Below are 26,156 nucleotides of genomic sequence, written 5' to 3' on the forward strand. Positions count from 1 at the left end.
TATATATATAAAAATGAATGTTTGTCTGTATGTCATCCATGAACTCAAAAACTACCCGGCAGATTTGGCTGAAACTTTCACCGTTTGTTATTTTTGGTACTGGGAATGTTTATAGGCCAGTTCGAAAAAAATCCGATCGATAGTTCCTTTTTTATTCCAATTTAAGTCACAATCCATTGGATAAATACGAATAAAATTATCGGCTGCAGAAATTAATTCGCGTGAAAGATCTCATTGATAAGAAGTTAGCTGTTGCCATTTTTCTTGAGTTTGAACAAATAAATTTCTTTGTTTTATGGCTTTTCATGCAACGGGGGGGATTTAACTTTTTCTATTTGATATTTTTAGCGATTGATTGATCTTGCAAACTACGTGAGTACAAAATTTGAGTATAGTCACGGCTTCACTTGATACCTGGACCGATTATTATGAAAATTGCTATATATATATATTTTTCCACGGAGAAGGTGCATAATATGCTCATTGAAGCCACTCGCCACCAGGTGGCACTGCAGAGTAGCAACTTCTAACCCGTTCAACCGATTGTCATGAAAATCAGTATAATGATGCATTTTTTTGTTGGCGTAGTAACGCGCGTCGGATACAGCTAGTAGTTTCCTAAATGTAAGTTTGTACAATGCAATGTTTATTGTGCGCAGACAACGCGGCTTACGTTTAAGTTCTAGCAAATAGAACGAGTGATGTTTTTACAGGTTATGTATGATTTTGTCACTTTGGCGATTTGTGTTATCAGAAATACATATCTATCTTACGATTATAACTCCATTTTTTTTGTTCTAGTTTGAACTCTTAAATCATGAGGAATATTAAAAATAAAAAACAGGGAAAGATTGAAGGGGAAAATGCGTCAAAATAAGAAGACTAAGTTACCAAAATATTAAAAATGGTCCGGATGAAAAATCTGAATGGAATGAGAAAGAAAAGCGGAACTATTAGTTAAAAAGGAAAAGGGGCAAAAATTAAGAGAATAGCATAGATAACTCTGCCAATAGTGTCACTCCCCTGACGATATTTTACCCTGGTACGTATTGAAAAAAAAATCTTCTGGCCTTTATCCTTACAATCTCGAGCATAAGGGCAATTAAAGAAATAATGAATATTAAACTAAACAGATTACTTCCTTCGCGCGAGACTATTATCATTTACCGTATATTCACCCATTAGTTTCTTTTATTTCTACAACACGTCAGGATTTGTTATTAGTCTGATAGAGCGATCTACTGTTATTTTTTGCATGGTCCTTAATTTATGTGCAAGAAATTTAAACCCTAATATCACGTTGTTTCAATTTTAAATGTTTCCAAGTTTTCTTGTGTTAGTAAAAAACGAGCTGATGTGCGCATCACATGACTTCCTTTCACTCCAATTTAATGTCATTTCCCCATCATTTTCAATTTTAATGTGATTCAATTGTTAACTCTAAATATCACCAACAGTGGTCAAATTAAAATCAAATTTAAAACAAACGCCAAATGTCGCCAAGTTTGCGACAAAACTTTGCGACCTAAAGACTGGCGATATATCGCCAAGTGTCCGACAAATTATAACGCAACTTGAGTTTACATCAAAATTTACAACGATTTCCCCCCAAAAAGGGGCAAAAGACCCTTAGAATCATCCGAATGCAATCAAAATTGTAGGTGCACAACTAGATCCTACTAGGAGTTCACGTACCAAATTTCAACTTTCTAGGACATACCGTTTTCGAGTTATGCGAGATACATACACACATCACGACAAAAATCGTCGTAATTAACTCGGGGGTCATCAAAATGGATATTTCGGGCGTCTGTAGGTTCCCAGGCATATATCCACGTGTGGTCGGGTCGAAAAAACCTCAACATTCATTCGGGGGTGAGGAAAATTTGAAATTAGGGCCAATTTTTGAGTGAATTTTTTTCGCGAATACAATACTTTCTTTTTTGGAAAAAGAAAATAAAAAACCATTTCCCTTATATGAATGCAAGGACTGCGGAACCGTGTAAAAAAATCTTCGTTGAAATTTTTTCGTGTCAAACCTTTAATCTCGTTTTGACAATTTTTGTAACTGGAGGTAGGGTTATGGCACCAGTAACAGGTAAGGGTTCAGTAACAGACAGTTGTAAGTTTGGATTTAAATAAGAATTTTAGGCGGGTAAAACTAATGTTGCTGCTACCCATGAATACGGTGCAATCCTCTAGTGTTATCAAAGAGTGAAGTTTATGAGCCAGTTGGTATTCACAAGGCAGTGGTGGAAGGTTATGAACAGCCACCACGAGGTCTGCCAGTGTTTCATGTTCATTTGAATTTAATAAGGTTTTAGATTAAAAAAATAAAGAACTTTTGCATATTTTGAAAAGAAAGGGGGAATTCTGTCCATTGCTCATCCTTTCCGTATCCTATCTGTTACTGGGTATCAGAATTTTTGGTGTCTGGTACTGGGGGTCGCAACTTTTCATGAAATTGTGCAAATAAAAATAGAATCAATTAATTCAGAGAACCCAGAAGCAGTCAAACTTTAGATGAGATGTAGTTGCACGAGAGAAAAATAAGTTTAAAATGTCTAAATACATAAAAGGCTCAGAGAATAGAGTTAACCTGAGAGCGATGTCTTAAGCAAGTCTGTTACTGGTGCCGTTACCCTATGCATTTGACACTAATAGTTCCGAAAAGGTAGGCCATTCAGGTTAAACGTCTGAAGACATTCTATTTCGTTTAATAAGAAATGCTTAAAAAATCGTTTAAATATTTCATTTTCACGATTTATTAAAGTTAACTTTATTACTAACGCTTATATCTAAACAACTTATAGCAAAGAAAAATTAGGCCCATAGAATCTGTTCAATTTGAAAACCGATTTTTTGTTTCGCATTTTAATCTTTTAGCTTTTTCCTCCGACTGTTTTACAGTGTCTAAAACAATTGTTCATTTTTAGAGAAAAGTTTTATACACACTTATTACACAATGCGAAATTTTGACTTGCGCAAGAGACCTTGGAACGCATCCCTCGCATAAGTCGAGATTTGCATCAGATAAGCACGATGTTTTCAAAATCGTTCAAACGAGTTGAAATTCCTTCAATAACAATCTTCTTAATGAATTAATTTCAAATAACTTACTTAGAATTGCTTTATTTTCCAATTGGTGCAAAGTACTGTGAAACTTCAAGTGGATGGTTCCATAAGACATTGTTCCTTGAGTGTATTGGATACTGGTTCTCACAAACCGCCATCCGTCGTACTGATAAAGATAGACTGCGTCGTTGTAACATGCAACTGCGAGAAGAAAGGCAGAATCCATCTTCAAAGAGGCAATAGAAGTAGCAGAAACTGTCGAGATGCATTGGAATGGAACAAATTTATCTTTCACAAATTTATAAATCATCGATTTAGCTTCGGAAGAACCTGAAATAAAATCAGCTTAATTCAACTACCGGTATGAGCTGTTCGTACGTATGAAGACATAGAAATGAGGTTACTATTACATTTTTCATTTACTGAATATTTTCCACACTGAAAAAAAAATTTGGAAAGACTTTAGGGTATGTATTGCAGTAAAATGTAGCGTTTGCAGCTCTGGAAAATTGTATGGCAACGCCATTACAAATTCGTAGCGCCAATTGGTACACCGCGTACTTTGACTACTGAGGCAGTGAGAAGCAAAGGGATGCAAGTGGACTATTTTAAGATTCGAGTAAAACGCGTTTAAAGGTCAGATCCTAGGTAGGCTTTCATTGATTTTTTTTTAAAATCATGCTGTACAGCAGCAGCTACCAGTACAATCTCTTGCCTCAAGTCAGAGGAGAGGTTCACGTACCATTTGTACTGGTAATTTCCAAATTTTTAATTTTGCCACTTGCATCCCTTTGCTTCTCACTACCTCAGTTGTGGATCTGAATTTCTTGTTTGATGTTTAAAATAATTATTATTTAACTTACTCCTGCTATAAGGATCAAGACTGATAGACTTTCCATGATTTTCATAGTTACTGAAACAGACTTGATGAACGTCAATTGAAATACCAATTCAAGTCGTAAAACGCAACCATTACATCGAATTTCATAGTTAATACAAGACTAAAATAAACTACACTTAATAAAAACGTAGTATTAAACTATGAACAAACAAATTACCTATTGCATAAAAGATGCTTCAAAAGCAGTAGATTGAAAGTACACTGTGGATACGTTAGTGGATTTCGTCCAATAAGGAGAAATTTTTCTAAAATCGGTGATCACTGGCTTTTAGTGAGAAAAAAAAATAAAACGAGTTATTCATGCTTTGCTTCTGCTCACAGAATATAAATATGATTTTGAAGTGCAAACGCAGATTGAATTTTAAAAGCTGCTGTTCCTGATTCGTGGATTAAATGAGAAACTGTATAGAAACATACCTAGGCCACCAAAGTTTGCAACTGCTAAGAAAAATTCTTGCCCATAGCTAACTCCAAGGGTAAAGTACTCCCAATCCATGGCACCATAGGTTCGGATCTTCTGGTATGAAGTCCACACATTTTCGTCTAAATCGTACTTGAAAATTTCTGAATCTACTTCCACTTGATCTAATGTTCTCCGAAAATTTGCGACTGCTAAATACGCATGTCCATGTATGTGAAAAGGTTCTAGATCTTTCACTTCGTAAGCTTGAATCGAGGAGTACTGGTCGAAATAAGTCTCTAAAATTAAAAAATATTAATGAAAATTTTAAATACAGATTAGTTCAGCCAATATATAGGTTAACATAAAAACATGAAGACAATCATTACACATGTGAACATAGATTAACCAATGGGAAGTTAGCTTTATTACTATTGTGGGACGCCGACAATTTTATTAAATCTCAAAGCAAAAATGCTTAACCTTAAACTCGTAAACTTCATAACTTGAGAATATGTTAAGAATTTTTTTGCCCATATCCTTCATCAGTACTTCTTTCTGATTAAGATTGGCTTATATCCTGTCTTATTAAAACTAATAAAAGGTATCAATATTTGCCGTAAAATCTAATCTTTTTGAATTGCTTAAAACTGAAAAAATGTTCAGATTCGATAACAGCAAGCAAAATTAAACTGATATCGCAAACTTTCGTTTATAATGCCAGCTACTCTAGTATAATTCTACTTTGAAAGGATTTAAGTCAAAACAAGATCTTACCTTTCCATTCGTAAAGAGAAATTTGTGAAGTGAAGACAGAGTCATCGGATGGAATGAAACTCGCTACCGCCATGTGATGTTTACCGTCTTTTTTCCTAAAAATTAGACGAATTAGATTGGTTCGTAAAATATGTATTCAAATTAGATTGATAAAACAGAATGCTTAATCTTACATGGTCCAGATAGACACCTTAGACGGATATTTGCCGGGTATAGTATTAACCAAGTCTTTATCACCAGTCCTTAAATCTATTCTCAGCAGATCTATTCCATCTATTAAAAGAAAATTAAACTTTGAAAACCTTTCACTTAAACGATATACTATGGACAGCTATTATGGTTACAAATAAAATTTCATAGTCTCAGATCTCTACTTATTTTCAGTCTGATCATTAGTTATGCGAAAATTTTCTAAACAAAAATATTGAAAAATGCATTAATTTGTCAGGACAGAGTCTTTATGTAACGAAATCTCATTATATAAAACGGCTATGCACCAACTAAAAGTGTAATTCTCTCATTGAATAATTTCCATCTGTTACTCGTATTTGCGTTCCTACTTTAAAATTTGTGCAATTCATTCCTTCTAATGGTAAAAACCATTAGAGTGGGAGTGACATTTTTATGTAATTAGAGTTTTAAATTTTGGCTTTTAATTCTTTGAATATCAGTAAATTTTAAAATATTTGAAGTACTTTTTAATATATTTGAATATTAGTAACCACATTATCCATTTAAACAAAGTATTAACATTCCAAAAAATTTTGTTTTTGCGACATTAATTTGTACATTATTGCGGTTGCAACATTGTGTCACACCTGCAAAAAGTTTCAGGATATGGAAAGAAACTTGCCTCTTACAGTATCAGCTGCAAGAACGTACAGGAGTTGATTGTAGTAAAACATTGCAGCAGTCTCAGCTCTTCCAACAGCCCATTCTTTAATTGGCATCCATGAACGATCCTGTGGGAGGAAAAAAGTACATCGCATACATATTATCCCATTCATAAGAATATAATGCTTTCAATAGCACCTTATATTGTGATCTCGAAAAATGGATTTATTTCACACTTGATTGGTAAGGCCTTTTCATTTTTTGGTACCGTAAGAGGTTAGGCAAGGTGTATCAACACAATTTTTGTACACTCCACAAAATTTAACAAATTAAAGTGTTTAAGTGTCATTTTTTTAAAGCTGGAGAAAGAGAATGGGGGGCCTGATAGTTAACACCTTCAATTTTCTTGAAACTTTCAGGATACTTTACTAGTATTGTGATAGGAAAGAGTGAAGCTTCTTTCCTCTTTAATTTAACTTGGCCCTCGAGTGGTGGTCAAAGTTTACGGTCATGCGTTCATGAGAAAAAAGAGCTAAATATGATTGCTTTGCTTCAAAAGCAAAGAGTGAATCCGTCATTTAAATTTTTCCGGGGGGGGGGAGTAGGTCAAAGGGTGCAAATTCAATGGAAGTTTCAACGGAAAACAGCAAAAATCACACCCACCCAAATATAAACACATTTTTCAACTATGTGGTGGGAGGTAATGCTTCCCCCCCTCCGACCCCCTAAATGACGAGCCTAACCAGGTGGCGGTAGCAAGTCGAGTACAACTCACCACCCTTCCCAATCAACAATCATCAAATATTCAATGTCACAAATTCAAGTTATGGCAGGGCTTTGACTTTCAATAAAGTTCTAAGTCATCACTTGCCATATTTGACAACAATGGTAGTGGTATCAGCTTACACTTGAGCCAATCAATAAGTTCAAGATGCGGCTTGAAAATTAATGAATGAAAGCTTTAAGAATCTAACGTGACGTACTACTGACGGCTCACTTCAGACTTTCAGTTTTCTCCAGTTGCCTAAATATCGAATGTGCTGTGTGTAGTGTAGTCCCATATCATTGCCACATCATACTCTTTGAATGACAAAAGAATGTATCTTAATATCAAACCTAACAGGAGCGTAGGTCTTTACTATAATTTTTTCCATTACGCTTGTTGGACTAATTTAGTAAAACTTAAGTCCTAACAATCAGTTAGCACAGTTAACCGTTGGGAATAACAGGGGTCTGCGTTTCTTAACAGCTAATTCTGGATCACTTGTTGAAATTTTTCTGTGCTCGAGGTATGGATATTTCAACGAAAAGGTGAAATTTCTGTGCCATACTCAGACAGTAGAGAGTTAAAACTTGTGACAAAGGCTTGTGGAAAAGTTTGTGGGCGTGAAAATCCAGATGGTTTTATGAACTAAGCAACATTCAGATCAAGATCTTTGATGAAACATTAGATACTAAATCAGAATTTTAAGAACTTAAGCAGAAAAATCACACAAATTGGGTAATTGTGTGCGGGAGAGAGAACACGAACTTGCTCCACGATGTGAGTTCCGAGTCATTTTAACATAATGGAAAATATGTAAAGCATTAAAACGGACGTTTGATATTCATTGAAAGCCAAAGCCCAGCCATAACTTGAATATTTGATAACACACGCAATTGATAGAGAGACGAGCAAAACTTGTGACAGAGGCCGAAGGAAAATGTCGCAAGCGTGAAAACCGAGAAGGTTTTCATAGTAAATAACAATCAGATCAAGAACATTTGATACGAATTCAGAATTTAAAGAACTTCAGCATAATGAATCACATCCAAATTGGTTGGTTGATTGGGTAAGGTGGCGAGTAGGACTCAACTTGCTGCCACCATCAGGGGATTAGACGCGTCAATTAGGGGGTGGTTCATTGATCCCCCACCATGACTTCGAGAAACGGATGTATTTACATTTGGGTAGGCGTAATTTTTGCTGTTTTCCGTTGAAACTTCCATTGAATCTACACCCCTGGAACAATTTGAAATGCAACCCAAATTCAAAATAATAGAATACCAGAACTGTTTGAACAAAACTTGTCCCCGAGTCGAGAAAAATGAATGCATGCAAATTAAAAAGACTATCTCGTAATTCATGAATGGGTATATCAATTAAAACAACTTTTCATGTATTATTTCAACAATTTATGGATCATTAACACATTGGAAAAATAGATATGGGTCAAAAAATTAGAATTGATTCATTCAATGTGAATTTTAAAAAGGTAGTGAAAATATTTGCATACCCGTTACCCTATAGTTTGTCACAAGTATGGAGCTTGGGGCCCGGATAGTTTGACGCTCTTTTAAAGGTCTTATTGCTCAAAATGGGTCTTCGGGGTGATAAATAGGAAAAAAAATGCATATTGTATCATTTCTTAAAGTTAGAAAAACCGTCCAACTTAATTCAAATGAACGTTTTACAATCTATGGTATGTAAGATTTTAAAGGAACATCGAAGGACTGACCATCTAAAAAGTAACCAAAGTAAACGAGGTAGAAAAATTAACGCCTGGCACAGAAATAAACCCAAATTAAAGTAAATTGTCCAAAATAATCGTTGGAAATGCTTCTTACATCCGTAAGTGTTGGAAAGAATGTATAGTTTCCTTGTCCACGTCAACTACGTACTTGGACGGTTGCATGAACTGCAGTTGGAATTGCGGATCTACGAAGTTAGACCAAAGATAAACATGAAGCAGAAACGTATACGATTCTCCTGGAGTAAAGAGAAGCTCATACAGGGGAAACAACGTTGGAAAAGTATTATATTCAGTGATAATTCTTTTTTTGAAATATCTGAACAAAAAAAGGTGTTTGGGTTTGATGTTTAATAATAAAAGCGTATGAGAAATCTTGTTTAAGACGTTCTCTCCAATTTGGCACATCCTTTTTGATTTGTGGGTTCATGAGGACTGCTGGAATTTGGAAATTATATATCTTAAAATAAAAGAACGCGTAGCTTCAGCTATTTATCAATAATACTGCATGATACTTCATCTGAGGCATAGCAGTTGCCCATTTAGTGGCTCTTTTTATTTTGGAAATGGACTTAGATTTTATACAGAAAGAGGAATTTCAGTATTAAACAGGTCAAGTAACTCTACCAATCTCAATATAATCAAGAATTGGTGCTACCGTCAAATCTAAAGAAAGCGTTCAAAACCTGGTGCCAGCCAACAAAATTTAGTTCGTTTGCCGCATTAAAGATGGTATGGAAACAGTGTCAGAAATGATTAATGTAAACCAGGTGGTGGAATCCATGTCTGATAAGGATTAAAGCATTGAATCCATCAAAAAATGACGCATTCTAGTATTGATATTCTTTTGAAAGTGTCTCCCCCCTTAATCTGAATATTCTAATTTTTCGACTCCATGTAAATCTTCATCACTATAAACTTTTGGATTATTCTGTCCAAGATTTTAAATTTAGTATTTTTGAAATGAAATGCACACTTTAAGGTCTAAGAAAGGTGGCACGTTCATTTAAATACCTAAATTGCACTTATATTTGGTTAGAATAAACTTTTTTCCAAAAAGTGAGAAGTATTCTATTTTTAATTTGGGTTGTATATAACACACCAAAGGCAAGGTTTTAACTTTTAACACAGCTAAAATGAAATATTGCGGAAAAAATTCACTTTCATATTCTAACATTTAGAGATCATCCATAAGAAAAATAACTAAAAATGCAGTCTCTTAAAAAATAAACTATAAACTATAAAGATATTTTACCTTAAAAACATCCTTACACTTTAAGTGTAAGGTTGTTTATTCAGATTTACCATATTATTCTCTTCTCCGGTGTACAATAATATTAGCTCAAACTTTTTGTTTACATTTCTACGGTGGTCAAAATTAAGATTCTGTTGCAAGCGCACACCTGTAAGAAAAGTTCTGCCAATGAACAATGTTGAGGAACTTGACGAGATGACCTCTCCTGTCACCAGATAGCAGAAAAATATTTTTAAGAGTGCTCTATCAATCCCTTCCTTACAAAATCAGTCTTTTAATATCCCCTGATTTAGCAGTCAAATGAGTATTTTACACCTGAATTTAAAAACCAGCTTGCAACGCTTAAAACGAATGTACGAGCTCTGAATTCTTTCTCTTGATTGCTGTTTTAGATGAATAATTGAGAACATGCAACTCTTTAGATCAATGAATACGTTTGTGGTGAAAAGTAAAGTAAAAAATATCAACGTCAAAAAGCACAAATTGCAGACTACTGCAGACATGCGTTTCGGCGCTACAAGGAACACCTTTTTCAATGTAAAAAGTAATGAGCTTATAAATGAAAAGACTGAGATACGGCAACTCCTTGGCTTTGTCAGATGTCTTTCTATCCATAAGCTCAACAGTTGCATTGAAAAAGGCGTTCCTTGTAACGCCCCGAAATACGTGTCAGCAGTAATCTGCAATGTGCTTTTTGACGTTGTTATTTCAAACCTTACTATTCAACTCTTGTTTTGATCCAGTATTAATAATACACTTGTCATGAAATTAATGACTTTAGTCTTAAAATTTAGAAAATATTTTTAGACAATTGTTTGCACATCTTAAAACTATTTTGCCTAAGAAAAAAGAATGAATGTTCCCATTTTTTCCAAAAACGGGTTCTACAGTGATGAGGTTCAATATTGAGAGATCAAATTTCAACTCTTAAAGAGCAATTAAGAAAGTTACAGTTTCGTAAAAATAGCCACTTCGAACCTCTTTCTGACTTTCGAACCGCGTAATGAAGCCTTTGTTGAAACGGGCTTCAAATGGTGATTTGGATGTCGGACGGATCGAACTGTTTAAACGGATCGAGGGCAGTCTTTCGACAACTAGTTACGACGTGATGAAAAATTTTTTTGCTTGAATTCGTACAAGAATGTCAGGAAGCTGTTTAGTCGTATATTGCGTATAAATAACTGTCTACAAATTCTGCTGAAAGGTGCACTTTGTGGCCAATAAAATTACTTCAGTATTTTAACGAACTTCAGCCATACTCGCTAAATTCGCTCCTTATGAACATAGTTTGGGTTTATCAATAGATCTATTTCAAATAAATCTAAGAAGGTTCTTCTGCCTTTAGGAGTTTAGCAAGACCCCATTTGGAGTATGCTGTGCAGTTTTGGTCACCTTATCTGAGGAAAGATATTTGTGTATTAGAAAGTGTTCAAAAAATGGTAACTAGACTAATAAAGCGACTTTCAGGTTTAGATGATACCAGATTTTATAATCTTTATATGTATTGCCTGGAGCAAAGGAGGATCAGAGGGAACATGATTCAATTGTTTAAATTTATCGAAATGAATGATGTTAATGGATTAACTTTTTGCATCGAAAGCAGGACGAGGGGTCCTTGTTTTAAGCTATTCAAATTTCAGGCTAACCTGGAAATAAGAAAAAACTACTTTAGTAGGATTGTGGGCACTTGGAACAGCTTGCCGGAAGGTGGTAATGAGCAAGGGGTGGATAACTTTAATAGGGCCATTGATCTTCATTGAGGACTAATAAATTGACTAGGACCAGCCTATAGCTGAGCCAAGATCCTGTTGCTGGTCGTCACATTTGTATTTAATTATTATATTCACTCACACGCAACTTTAAAATAATTTAAAACTGCATACCTTATAGATTCCTACTGTCACAGAAGCAAAGGAATATTCTGTTTCAGAAGATACGCAAATACAGTATGTGTTATTCGCAATGTCCAGAAACGTTGAAAAAACAGCTGGAGAACAAAGCCTTTGTACTGGTGTAACGCTCTGTAGTCTGAAGACTCCTAAAGTAAACGCCATGTAAATATCGGTCATAAGGTCTACAAATTTGATGCAACAGAAGTACCATTTCAATTACCTGTGTCGTCAACAAGGGATACTTTAGGGTCAAACGCAAGTTCTCTTTTCGAGCGGGTAGGAGACCTTGAAAATGCTGCACTTATGGATGAAAGCATTTCTTCGGCCATCTTTTCAAACATAAATTCGATTTCTGAATAAGAAAATAAATTTTACTAAATACTTTTCCTAATCCTCTCGGGAAAAGATCCGGGAGATATTTACAAAAACAATTTACGATTTTGTTTGTCAAGAGAAACTCATACACACACAATTAAGAAATAAAGAAAATTAATCCCTCAAATATTGCCAGAATTGAAAGACTAATTATAGTGTGGCGCTGATAAGTTGAGCTGTGACGTTGACAATGTTGATCTCTTTGAGTAATTGGGAAGGGTAAGTGGTTATTTTCATTGTTGATCAAAAGTATTCCAAGCTTAAATAACGGCAATAACTTGAATTTCCCTCTGAACTTCTCAAGAAGAGTTAAACATTGAAGGTCATGTCTACTTATCTGAGCCACACAATACTAGAGTTTAAAACTAACAATTTAACCCCTTGACATGCTGTGACGTCTCAAACGTCAAGTTACACTTGCAATTAGTGATGATTACGTGCCGTGGAAGGTCCCAAACGCACATGAAACTAGTCTTTTAAACATTGAGTTAGCTCTCTGTTTAACGACGCTCTATTTAACGACTTTCTCTATTTAACGACGGCTTTTCACGGTCCCAGATGGTCCACTATAGTGTTAAAAGCATTCTATTTAAGGACGCTTTCTACTTGAGGACGATTTTTTGTGGTCCCTTGAAAGTGTTTAATCGGAGAGCCAACTGTAGTACGTCAAAAGGTCTAAGTTATGCTAAAGATCGCAAATGAGTGATTTTAACAGAACGATATGTTAATTATGAAGCCCAAGTAGGCGAACATTTTGAAGAGAAAGTAGAGCGTGATTGGAGAAGAAAGTTTAGTTTTATCAGATTATTTACATCTCAATGCCCTTATAACCCCGAAACATGTGCATGCAATATAATTGACAATTTGTTTTGTAAATGAATTTGTTTGCTCATTAACTTCTTCCGCACAGAGATGAACGTCATTTTTATAGTGAAGTTTATTCCGTCGTAAATTCCGATTCGGACTTTAGATCTGAAAACAGGAAGAGACTTCTGTCTAAAACTCGTACATGAATTAAAAAACAAAACAAAGATTCTGTCCGTATACGGTTTGTGTAACAATAGATTACAAAGACAGACGTGTTGAATAGCAAAAACTAGCATTCAATTCCAAAGGAGAACCGCTACAGTAAGCCACTATAGTAATGCATCATGCCTAAAAGATAGATTCAATTATGGTTTTTAGTAAGATAACAATTTAACTATTACAAAATGCAATTGAAGTGAATACAGTTTCTCCCAAATAATGCTAACCTCAAAGTAACAAACAGGAGAGAACTACTCATTTTTAGTGCAATACAACAGTAGCACAATAGCGCTTCGTAGCACTCAAATTAAAAGAACTCCTAATATTTTATTTATGTCCAATATTTGTCTTAATGTTTGCTGTCTAAAAAAACATGCTGAATAATTGCTAAAAAACATTGCATTTTATTTATATTGAGCCTTAAGAAACCAGTGCAATTTCCAGTAGCAAGGACTATCGCAAATATTAACTTAGTAAGCAACAATTCATAAAATATTTCTCGCTTCATGATCTACTCAATTTAAATAGCTCCAAAAATGATTACCCTGCAATTTTTATGCGTGCGATAAATCAAATATCTATTTCCCAAAAATATAGGAACTTTTATTTTTATTTTTTCCCGTTTTTTTTTTGCAAAGATTAAAGATTTAGTTGTATAGTTCACGGAACAGAAAATTAGACTACTCTCGGTGTAGAAGTTTAATCATATTGCTTTCCATGAGCATCGTATTCAGTTGCAATTCATATGATAGTCAAATACAGAACATACATAACATTTGAACATATCGCAACCCAGCAAGGAACGTAACCCAAATCAAAATTTTGGAAAAACACACGAACTATTGGTTAAGTCTAAAATTAATGCTCTTCCTTACAACAGAAATCGCACAAAGTTAGCTTATATAACTGACCTGCGGTGGCGTATAAACTACATAATCAATAGTGGCATCGATAAAATTTCATAATTTAGAATAAAAATTTTTGAACTTAAAGTATGCATAAATTTAGACAAAAACTAATCAGTAAGCATCACATTATAATGTTTTTGCACGCGTATTGTAATAACTGAAACGAAATCGCTAAAATCTAATTTATTGCGTAAAAACTTACTTTTCTAGATTTTTTTTTACCTTGGAATTGTGCCACTTTCCTTGCCGGGATACGGTATGTTTTAAATTAGGCTTCAGAGTTTTTTCAATATTTATAAAAATTGAACACATAAGTTTCATGAGGCATTATCTGAAACTATTTTACTCAGAATACAAAACTAAACATAAAAACAATCAGCTTTGTGAAAGTTGATTAAAAGGATTGAAAAATAATTGCATGCGTGTGCTTTCCAAGTTTACAAATGAGTTAGGTAAGGAATCTAAAGTAAAATACAACGACTGAACTTTTCCCGATTACACAAAATAAGTGCTGGTTCTCATTCCATCAGGAAGTCTTATTCTTCCGCCGGTAAATCTTTTCCCACGCTGCTTTGTAAAACCCATTTTTGAATTTTTACGTAAACTTATCCTGCAATATTAAAATGTTGCATACCTCTTTTCTGGATAAAAAATATTGAGCTAAAATTCCCTTATATCCATTTTCTTGGCTTTAGTCTTACTACAAACGAAGCGACTAAAAATTATCGACAATAAAGTGCAATCATTTTTTATTATTAATTACAATATCAAATTTGTAAGCACGTTTAATTATTACTTGAAATCACCAGTTGTTAACATTTTTATTAAATATACTTGCTTTTTTACTCTTATTAGAGCAACTTGTATTTACAGTAGAATGGAAAAGATAGCGTTTCCAATTAACAAAACAATGCGCAGAACAGTGAACTCTAAAGACTCACTAGCTGAAATAAAGTGACTGATAACAAACTGAAATGAAAGATATCCAAAATTCTCTATTGCTTGCTGATGATCAGTGTAAGGTTAGTAAACAAGGAAAAGCACCATGTTTCATTCCAAATTAGATTTATATATTTATGGATTTTTATATTATTGTGGTTGTCTTCTAGGGGCTGGCTGAATTGAACATTGGCGCACTGTCACTAGTTTAAGGTGAAATTAGGTTACAATACGCATAAAATACTTGCACTTTTACAGCAGACTTGTAGCCCTGATATCAAATTCTTCACTTTTAACTTGAATGGGAAGTACTATCCGTGCACTATTTTCAGTGTTTTTTCCTTTTTTAAGTAAATATTTAAATAATCACCAGTGAGCAAAAAAAAATTTCGTTAAGGCATTACAGGTTTAAACAACCTGATCCGTTTCCTCCGATCCGTTTATAGATCGATTCAAAACTATTTGGTCCTTCAAATACTGACACGGTTCTCTCAAAATCTTCAACACGCATTCGTCCTGCTCCTCTAGCCAACCCCTCTGAATCTTTTATGCTAAGACATAATTATGGTAATAAATTGAAAAGAATAGTTCAGCTAACTTATATTGCTAACATTAAACTTCATTCAGACAAACCCTTTTAGTTATATACTGATATTTTCAAAATTTATCCGAATTCATAGCTGGAAGCATTTGGATTATCCTGCAGTTCTAAGTAATAAAAACCAAAAGAACCCTACTACATAAAAACCAAAAAAGAAAAATGTATGAGCCCAGTAGTTTAGAATGTTATTAAGTACTACTGAATAACTATACAATTGAAATAGTTTGATAATCAATACACACATAAGACAAATCAAATTCAAAAGCAGAATAGAAGCATCAACAACCGGGGCCCACCCAAAATTACGGGTTCCTTGATTCAGAAAGAAATGGGCCTCGACTGTTGATCCTTCTATTCTGCTTTTGAATTTATGGTTTGTCTTATCTGTGTACGATTATAAAACTATTTCAATGGTGTAGTTGTTCAGTAGTACTTAACATTCTAAACTACTGGGATCATACATTTTCTTTAGCTTTTTACGCAGTCGGGGTGTTTTGTTTGTATTTAATATTTTTTTTTATTTTACACTTAAGTTAATTTTCATTCACTTGGTTATTATTAGTATAAGACTGCACATTTCGCTATCCTGTCATTTCATTAAGAGAGTTTGTATCGTTAGGTTTATTAAGTAACTTGCGGTGGTTCAAACTACTGATAATTAGTCCCACTATAGGGACCTAACTCTGCTTAAAGCTACATGTGCTTAACCTTCAGCAAAAATGCGGGAACTTAAGCCAACCATCGCACCGCTATATAAAGACTGTATAACTCATGATGACGCGAGCTAGGAAGCGTCGTCAGTCCTCTCTTTCTAGCAAAACTAAAAACCTCTCAAGAAAGTACACGTCGTAAAACAGTCCCCTGACTCACAACAAAATCAAATGTAACATGTTGGAGATGAAAATCGAATTAGTAGACTTTCTTTTGGTGCTTATTGCACTGGTTTATTTTGATGACAATCTGAGTGTCTTGCCTCCCTTACGCATGATATATTTTTTATTACAGTACAGAATACACATAAAAGAATTTACATTCGAAAGAGGAGAAAGTACATCCGGAGCGAGGGTGGGAGTCGAATCCATCGCTTCAAGTGAGAAGCAATCGTAGACCACTCTGCCACTGAGGCCCCAATTAGTAGACCCCCTTGGCAAACAAAAAACTCAGGCAACGAAAGCTACCTGCATTTGTCGCGCGCAGGTAGCGTGCGACACGAACTCGCAATGACAACTGGTTGTTGATATGCTGAATTTTGATTACTGTCATGTGTTTAGTGACACTCCTAAGGTGACAAATCGATTGACTTAAGAATTACCAAAATTGGCCAAGGCGTTTGCCCCTACAACGCCCTATAGGAACAAACATACATAGACTTATAAACACATTACCCTCTATTGCGTCGGGTAAAAAGTTTGGCTCAAGAAAACGCCATGAAGTTTTTTAAAGAAAGACCTACCCTAAGATTTAATGAAAAATTTAAAATAACGCTTCTTTTTCACCATAAAACTTGCATGCAGGAACCTTCAGAGTAATGCATTTTAACAAGTTTGGGTGGGACAATTGCAAAGAGAATCCAATTTCGAAGAATTAAACAAGTTATCTATGAAATGTAAATTTTCGAGAAAAATAAAATTAATCATATGAGCAGTGATACACTTCGATGTGGCTCTATTTCAGTAATCAAATTTAACAATAAGTACTGCTTATTAGTGGTTTAAAATTTCTATAATATATAGATATATCTTAATTTAAAATCTCATGTGCAATTTTTCTTACCAGAAGAAGTGGATGGCTCCAAGGATTGACCATTGCTGATAGTCGGGGCATGGACCAGCCATGCAGCCAATAGAAAGACCAGCTCCCACATGGCAAGACCTGCATCAAAAAAGTAACATTACTACTTATTCGTTTAATGTTTCACAACAATAAAATATAAATAGAATAGAAAATAAGCTTTTAAATAAAAATTGATATCTAATGAATATATATTATATATTGATCGGCGTCCTTCGGATGAAGATGATGAAGACTGGTTCTGCATAGAGTGCTCTAAACCGTACTCAGAATCCAAAAAACCAATTAAACGGCTTCAATGTTGTAATTGTAACAAATGGGCACATGATATATTGATATATAATGAACACAATATATATTGATATATAATGAATACAATATATATTGATATATAATGAATATATAGCTCAAGACAGGCAGAGGCAAAACACCCAAAGAAACATACCTGGATGTGGCTTAAGAAGTAATTGCAGGTAGTTGTTTATGAAAGGCAGCCGATGAATTTCATGACACTAGAGAGATTCAGCAGTAAGATAAAAAATGCTAGTGTCGGTAAGTTTTATTTCTGAGCTGTTTTATTTCATGATTTGGATCATATAAAGTACTGTAGCTGAATGACGATAGTAATAATAATAATAATAATTCTGATTTTTCATTCTATGATTAATTTATTGTTAATATGTATGGCTGAATAAATAATAATAATAATTACAGGAATGATAATAATAATAACAAATAAAGTATTATTCGAATGTAGGTCTTTCTCCAACGCTGCAGGAGTGAAGACGGTTCGCAAGCAGAAACTATAGGTCAGCGCCACTTTAATAGATACACCAGTAAAATGTTTTGCAAACCGAAACTGGGAAACAAAAATCTGTGAAAAGGAAATTGTGTCTAACAGAGAAGAAATCAACAGACACAAATGCAAAAAGAAAAAAAAAGTACGTCCAAGCAGTGCGTCCTTCGGATGAAGATGATGAAGACTGGTTCTGCATAGAGTGCTCTAAACCGTACTCAGAATCCAAAAAACCAACTGAACGGCTTCAATGTTGTAATTGTAACAAATGGGCACATGATATATTGATATATAATGAATACAATATATATTGATATATAATGAATATATATTGATATAATTAATATCTTTACAAATAACTCAACATGCGTCTCATTTCAGTCAGATTCCGAAAAAGATTAGTTTTTTTCTCCCATATTGCGAGTATCCAAGATTACGATTTTCCATTAAGTAGCATTAGTGTTAAGCATTTGTGTTGAAGGATTCTTAAATTTAACATATTCAGCAACGTAATTCATTGCACAAAAACAAGATCTTTAGGCAAGGCTGCGGAGTCCGAATGAAAATTACCGACTCTGGCTCCAAGAACTTTCGAGACTGACTCCTTTAACCCTTTCAGCGGAGAGTCATTAATTTGAGAAATCTTAAGAAAAAACACCACAAATGGGTTTATTTGATCATCTAGACATAGATTTTTCAGTTAAAAATTTTTTTTCACTGGGGGGGGATGTCCCCATTTATTCACACCCCCCACCTGGGGAAGGACAAAAACATGTTTATGTAAAAATGAATTTGAATCTTTTCGAACAATATGATTGACTACTTCAGGAAAAATGATTCACTCTTTCAGCGCTAATTAAAAATTTTAAAATCTGAAAAAAAAATTCCAATTTTTGGGGTAAATGAAAAATTAAAAATTTGATGATTTGAACAAGAAATTGAGCCCAGGAAATTGTTATTCTGCCATCTAATGTTGTTCATTGAACTTAAAAGAGGACGCAAACAATTTTGATTCAAAAAATTCGGAAAAAAGAAAAATTCATAAATTAGTGGTTTCACAGCGCAACCACCGCCCCTGAAAGGGTTAACAAAAACTTCGCAGTCTTAGCTGTAAGTAGCCAATACTATAATCAAATTTTAAAAATATCACTGGTACATCAATTTTTTTTTTTTTTTGAAATAGCGGGACCAAGTGAAGTGATAAAATACCCGAAGAAATATTTTATCTATATTGTTGATACTAGTCAAAAAATAAATAGCTCTAAAGATCAAGAGATTTAATGGTACAAGTCGTTTTTAAAATTTGTTACACAGATTGGAATATTTTGTCGTTTTAAAACATACTTTGTTACAATGAAATGATACAATTCGTGATTAATATTTTAAGTGTTAACTGTCTTGTTGTAATTGACAGTATTTGGTGAAATTAAGTATTAATCCATTGGCGTGCAGTACTAACCTATCTAGTAATTAGGTGTGATTTGATTTTAAAAGTTTAAGTTTTTCAGGTACACGTGGGTCAAACTGAATGGAACAAAGTGAAATAGCTCATTTCGTTTTCATTTCTCACTTACTAAATCTTTTTGTATTCATTCTTCAATTAATTTACCACAACTTCATTTATTTCTTCATTTCCTTTACTCGGATTCATTCTTATTTTTTAACCGACTTCAAAAAGGAGGCGGTTATCAGTTCATACCGTATGTATGTTTTTTTTGTTTGTCCACTCATAGCGTCTCACCTAGTGAACCGATTTTGATGATTATTTTTTAATGGATAGGGGATGGCTCAACTTAGGTCCCATTACTTTGCTTGACCATATTTGTTCTTCAGAAAAAAGTTATGGGCAAAAAACAGTAAATTTTATGCAATTTCCCTATTAAATGATTAAAATGATATTGTAACGAAGTTCGCACTCTTCATCCGTGGATAACGGTGGCTCAGTGGTGGAATTCTCGCCTCCCACACGAGCGACCCGGGTTCAAATCCCGACTAGGACAAAGTGAATTTTGCTAAAATTTCGTTTCTACTATTTCCCGTATTTTCTCGAATGTTCTATTAATTTCTGTATCTTTCCAAGTCTGGAAAGTTCCAGCACTTTCTCAAGTTGTATATAAGGAGATGTAACGTTCATTCGTGGTTCTGAATAAAGATCTCGAGTTGAGACTAACGAGTATTCGCTTCATTTGGCTTTCACATTGTCTTCGCTATATTCATCTACGCGGACAATATGAAACTCATTGTTATAAAAGTTTGGTGCCATATAACAGTAACATTAATAGTAATTGTAATGATAATTTTGAATAAAGGCTTTTCTAAAGCAATACAGTGATATAGAGCCGAACTTCTTACTAGGTAACTTCTTACTTTTACTGAAATATCTACATTTACACTAAAAAGAATGAAATAAAATTTTGAAAAAAAAATAGAACAGACTTCAAAATTGCTCTAAAAAGTGAAAAATAATTTTATTCTTTAAACACCATCGATAATACTTTTAAACATAATTTTTGAAGTTGGCGCAAAAACAAAAAGTAAAATCCATTGTAACCATGCTTCGTTCATATTTTTATCAAAAAATCATCCAAAGTTAGGAACGAAACATTTATATCGTTACTCAAATATGCTGTCATCAATGCGTAATGCATGTGGTAGTGAAGAAACTGGACCTGGTTAAATTTATACTTGTAGTTGAGTTATGGCTGTGAATGACTTTATCGATCGTTTTTGCGCCAACTTCAAAAATTATGTTTAAAAGTATTATCGATGGTGTTTAAAGAATAAAATTATTTTTCACTTTTTAGAGCAATTTTGAAGTCTGTTCTATTTTTTTTTTTCAAAAATTTTTTCTCATACTGACTTATTTTAATCGTTTATTTATTCTTTAATTAATAAAATTATTCAATTGATGAAAAATATTTAATAAGCAAATAAAAGTATTTCAAGAAAAATATTTATTTTTCACTTTGTCTTGAAATGAAAGAACTCAGTGAAAATTTTTTACCTTTTTTAAAGTACAGTCGACCCTCGTTTCACGCAGCGGTTACGTTCCACGGAAATGCCGCGTAAATTTGCCTGGTTCCGTAGATAAAATACTTCATTCTAGTGATACTAATTGTATAATACAGTAGAACCTCGTTCTACGCGGGTTTATTTTACGCGGTTTAAGATTTGACACCTTTATTTTATTTTACGCGGATGAGTTTCGGTTTCACGCGGACGCGGCAATGCAAACAAATAAAATTTTCCCCTCTTAAAATCCAAACTCCTAAAGATTGCAGGATACGCGTAGGCAACTGCATTTTGGAATGCTCCAGAGCTCTTTCCAGAAGTAAAGTTATGAAACTCGCAGTTCAGAACTCACTGATAGAAGAGTTTTTAGGAGTGACAAAGGAGGCCAAAACCAACGAGGATACCGACTTCGGTGACACACAACCAAAAACGTTCACATTGAAAATTTTGAGCCATTCCTAGACAAGAAGAAAGATTCTATCATGGAAATGACGGAAGTGATCATGGATGCGTTAATGCTCTACAAAGAATTAGAGAAAAATTCTTAATGACCACCAAAAGACTATCTTAGCCAGCTCCTCTTTACAAACAGTACACTAAATTAATTTACGTTTTCTTTATACCTGTTGTGCATTAAAAGTCGATATAAGTTTAACGTGTACTTATTATACAATTAGTCATCACTAGAGTGAAGTATTTTGTTATTTACGGAACCAAACCCCTATTTTAACACTAGTGTTAGGTCTCAATTTACGCGGCATTTCCATAGACCGTAACCCCCGCGTAAAACGGGGGTCTACTCTAAGTTTAATGAGTACTTATATCGACTTTTATGCACACCATGCATTAAAAAACAAATTTCGTGTCCTGTTTATAAAGATGAGCTGGCTATGATAGTCTTTTGGCAGTCATTAAGAAATTGACTAGTTCTTCGCACAGCATTAACGCATTTATGATCACTTGCTTCATTTCCATAATAGAATCTTTCTTCACCAACAAATCAGAAAGATCATTTCAACTGTCTTGGAAAGGCTAAAAATTTTCAATATGAACATTTTTGGTTGTGCGTCACCGACGTCGGTATTATCGTTGGTTTTGGCCTCCTCTGTCACTCCTAAAATCTCTTACAGTGAGTTTTGAACTGTGCGAGTTTAATAATTTTACTTCTGGAAAGAGCTCGAGAGCCAATCGCATAAAATGTCTCCAATGGCACAAGCTCTATTATTAGCACGCCAAAATGCAGTAGATTACGCGTAATCTGCAGTCTTTAGGAGTTTGGATTTTGAAGGATAGGAAAATTTTATCCGTTTGCATTGCCGCATCCGCGTAAAACCGAAACTCATCCGCGTAAAGTAAAATAAAGGTGTCAAATCTTAAACCGAGTATAATCGAAACCGCATAAAATAAACCCGCGTAAAATGAGGGTCTACTGTATCAATTTACTACCAAAAATAAAAGTACTGTAATTTTTAAAACAAACCTCCAATTTGTTAATTTTGAGAAAAATAAGTTATCGACTATTTCACTTTTCTTCGCATTTCTCTACTTTGTGCGGATTTTTCCCTTTAACCCGAAAGATTTTTTTCGGAAGAATAAATACAAGCGTTCACAACTGCTTTCAGGACGTAGTGTCGAATGCTTAAACAACTGCCTAATATGTCTCTAAACAGCTTTTAATACATAGTAGAAAACATTGAAATTGCTATCTTAAAAGAACTTGAAACGTTCATTATACTGATTAATTTTTGCAGCCTATACGTGTTTTTCCACATTCAATAAATTTCCACATTAAACTAATTTTTGAAGCGTTACAACAATGCATATCAACCTTCAGCGGAAAACCTCTTAATACGATTTTTAATTAGATCCCTCTTTATCAGTCAGTGGTTCACTACGTTTTCAAGCCCATCACTTCCCTCTAGGGGTTGACTGAAGCCTATGCCTTACCCCCTCTCCTTAAAAAAACCAGTTTTCTGCTAGATAACATCGATATAATTGAAAACATAAGTAATTTTAATTTGAAATTTAATGTGCAAAATAAAGCAATTTTATCCAATTCCTTTTCAACTAAAAAAAGTAAAAGTACCATTTTTTACGTTATCCTTCCCCCCTTTTTTTTCAAAACTAACGGAAGGTTGAGGGAAATACGAAACTGAGCTCATTGACTTACTTTTCAAAAACAGTACATTTTATTAATTTTTTTTTAAATTTGGCATTTGGGGATATTAAGAACACCGACACTTTAAATTTAGAAAAGTTGAAAATGAAAACGTGATAATTTGTAAACTTGGCTATAAATGATAAAATACTTCCTCAAAGATCAACAGACAGAGGAGGAAGCTCCTGAACCGTTTCTTTAATTTTTGATTTCTTGTTTGAACTTCGAATATATATTGTTATTTTTTAAATCTGTTTTTCATTTCGAAGACAGCTTATTACTCTATCCTTAAATGCTTATCGCATCTCAAGAACTTATTGCCCTCTTGATGAGCCAAATCGCCCATTGGGGGAACCGCTCCCCAGAGTGTCTTGACCGATGCAAAGAGAAGATCAATCTCTTTACACATGCATCCCTGCTTAAAAATTTTGAATAAGTAATCCTATTGCTGGCGTTTTATAATGAAAAATCTGCTCAGAATACTGGCTTATATTTACATCTGACTGATTCAGTAGTAAAGAACTTCGTAAAACATTGACGAGTTTGATTCAACACTAATGAACATTTAAATATTTCTACTATGCAGAACTTTTAAGTTTCAATTGTTTTTTTCTACAATTCGTAATGCGCTTTACAAAAACTTCACTTTTACATTAAAAAAAATCCGCTTTAAAACTCTTATACTTTGCATTTTGCGAGGTGAATGCTATAACTACACTGTAAAACAACTGCAGTACTACTAGAAAATGTCTTGATTAGGGAACTGAGCTTCCATAAAGGATTTCTAGTAACGACACAGCTTCCAAAGTAAAGTCGACAGCATTACTTCAGAAGCCTAGAAACAGGTCTAGCTCAGATATAGTACCTAGAAACTTTCATGAAGACCCAATTTCCTCAACACTTTAGTAGAACTGCAGTTTCCTGTCAGTGCAGGCAGTTAAAATTCAACTTTTTCGAAAAACACTCATCAAGCTAATGTTCTTTTACATGTCATTGTCCACAAATTGTGAAAGTTTTTATATAACAATTTCTAAATTGCATTAGACTTATTTATGTCTTTAGAAAAAATATTTAACGAAAGTGATGAAAAGTATATTTTGGCAAATCTGTAGTTGACAGTTCTCACCCCACGATTCTACTATGAATTCTTCTTATCAACTCTTATAAGCTATATTATAGTTTTGGACCTCTTGTGGCGCTTACGTTTAACAAATAAACGAGAAAGGTATTCCGAGAATTCATTTAAAATTTGAGTTTTCTTTTTGTTGCCGAAGGTCCGGAATTTCTTATCCGAACACTATCATTTAATCCGGAAAAGAGGATTTCCACATTTTCTTGAAAACCTAGATTTGAAAATCTTCCTTTTCAATGATTTGTGCTCAACCTTCAGCAGATTGAAACATTCAAGAAACGTTTTAGCACAAAATGCGTCACAATTGCGGGTATGAAATGCCAGAATTTTTTCAGTTCACGGGAGCGTCCCGGACGCCAATAAAACCAAATGCCTACCGCCAACGAAACCAAACGTCAGCAGCCAAGAAAAACGAAAGAAAATAAACTTACAGTTTACACGACAGTTCGGGTTTTCCACTCTATCTCAGCCCTATGAAGACCCCCCCCCCCCCCCGAGTTGATTTTTGGTATACTCTATCTCTAGTGGCCCCTGACGACGTAATACAAAATATAATCCCATGGAATATCAGGGGGAGGAGGAATTTAAGTTAGAAAATCGCTGTCTAAAAAAGTTTTCGCTTTCTTAGACAGGGCTACAGCCCAGACGAAAACAGGAATCAAGCTGAAATTTCGCACACATTCCTTGTGCCCTACTGATGTGTCTTTTAACCCCCCTCGTTTGTACTCCCTATATTGTACCTTCCAGGGGTTCTGTCACAGCCCCCCGGGGGGCTATGGTAATGATTTTTTTGTATACATATTTTTGGGGGACCACTGAGTATATATACGAAAATTCAACCCCCAGGGACATCATGGGCCGGAGTAATCAAGGTTTGAAAATCACTAATTTCCCCTAAATTCTTATGTACTTACACTCGGCTCATAGGGTTTGTTTTTCTCTGACTAAAATTGCAAGGTTAGAACAGATTTAACAGTTATTCCAAAGTTGTCTTAGGAAATGAAATTCAATCAAGACAAAACATCCAACAGTTGCAACTAGACGTTAAATCGCGGATATCACAAATTTGTCACAGCGACTGCGCATGCGCGCAGACTTAGCTCATTGAGCTTTCTGTTTTAAGATTCCATGTTTGTTTATATTTAAGCAGAGAAACAAATTATTGAATGAGATTGGAATGCTGCCCCCCCCCCCCCACGTTTTGCCGATACGAAATTTCCTTTCCCCTGTTTCAGTTGATATATTTAAGGGGGGGGGGAATTTAAATGTCGACACGAAACTGGCGTTAAACCATTAGTATGTTTTTTCGTGACATATGAAACTATACGTATATCAATAGGATACATCTAACTTTATAATTGAAAGCGAAAAATAGCGCTTTTATTGGTTTGCTTATTTCCTAAATTAAAAGCATTTTTCAAAAACATAACACATTATGAATTGAAAATATATAAAATACGTGTGTGGATATCCGTGTTTTGCGGGTTTAACAGACAAAAGTTTTGCAATTTAAGCAAGACTTTCAATGAGCTTAGTCCGCGCGCATCATGCGCAGTCGCTGTGGCAAATTTGGGATATCCACGATTTGTCGTCGAGAACAGTTGTATAGCTCTGACTCATTCAAATTTAAAATATTTAATGGTTTAGTTTTTTTGCTTGGTGATGATGCTTTACTTCGTCTTTTTAATGAACTTTTAAACAAAACTAGGCATTAAACAAGACGAAGACTTCCATCAAAAAGATAAATCAAAGAATTAAAATTCTCATGAAACGT

General features: G+C 34.3%; 1 protein-coding gene across 1 annotated transcript in view; it reads right to left on the reverse strand.

Annotated features, from left to right (window-relative positions):
- LOC129218193 (uncharacterized) overlaps positions 1 to 17,357 on the reverse strand; it is a 58,060-nt gene extending 40,703 nt beyond the window's left edge. The window contains exons 1-8 of the mRNA XM_054852410.1: positions 17,267 to 17,357; positions 11,865 to 11,996; positions 11,636 to 11,826; positions 6,007 to 6,115; positions 5,327 to 5,426; positions 5,154 to 5,248; positions 4,394 to 4,675; positions 3,121 to 3,405 (exon numbers count right to left, since the gene is read on the reverse strand). Of these exons, the coding sequence (XP_054708385.1) occupies positions 3,121 to 3,405; positions 4,394 to 4,675; positions 5,154 to 5,248; positions 5,327 to 5,426; positions 6,007 to 6,115; positions 11,636 to 11,826; positions 11,865 to 11,996; positions 17,267 to 17,357 (1,285 nt within the window). The remainder of the gene's footprint in view (positions 1 to 3,120; positions 3,406 to 4,393; positions 4,676 to 5,153; positions 5,249 to 5,326; positions 5,427 to 6,006; positions 6,116 to 11,635; positions 11,827 to 11,864; positions 11,997 to 17,266) is intronic.
- Between the last annotated feature and the right edge of the window lie 8,799 nt (positions 17,358 to 26,156).

The sequence above is a fragment of the Uloborus diversus genome, chromosome 3 (assembly GCF_026930045.1).
Source record: "Uloborus diversus isolate 005 chromosome 3, Udiv.v.3.1, whole genome shotgun sequence".
Lineage (NCBI taxonomy): Eukaryota > Metazoa > Arthropoda > Arachnida > Araneae > Uloboridae > Uloborus > Uloborus diversus.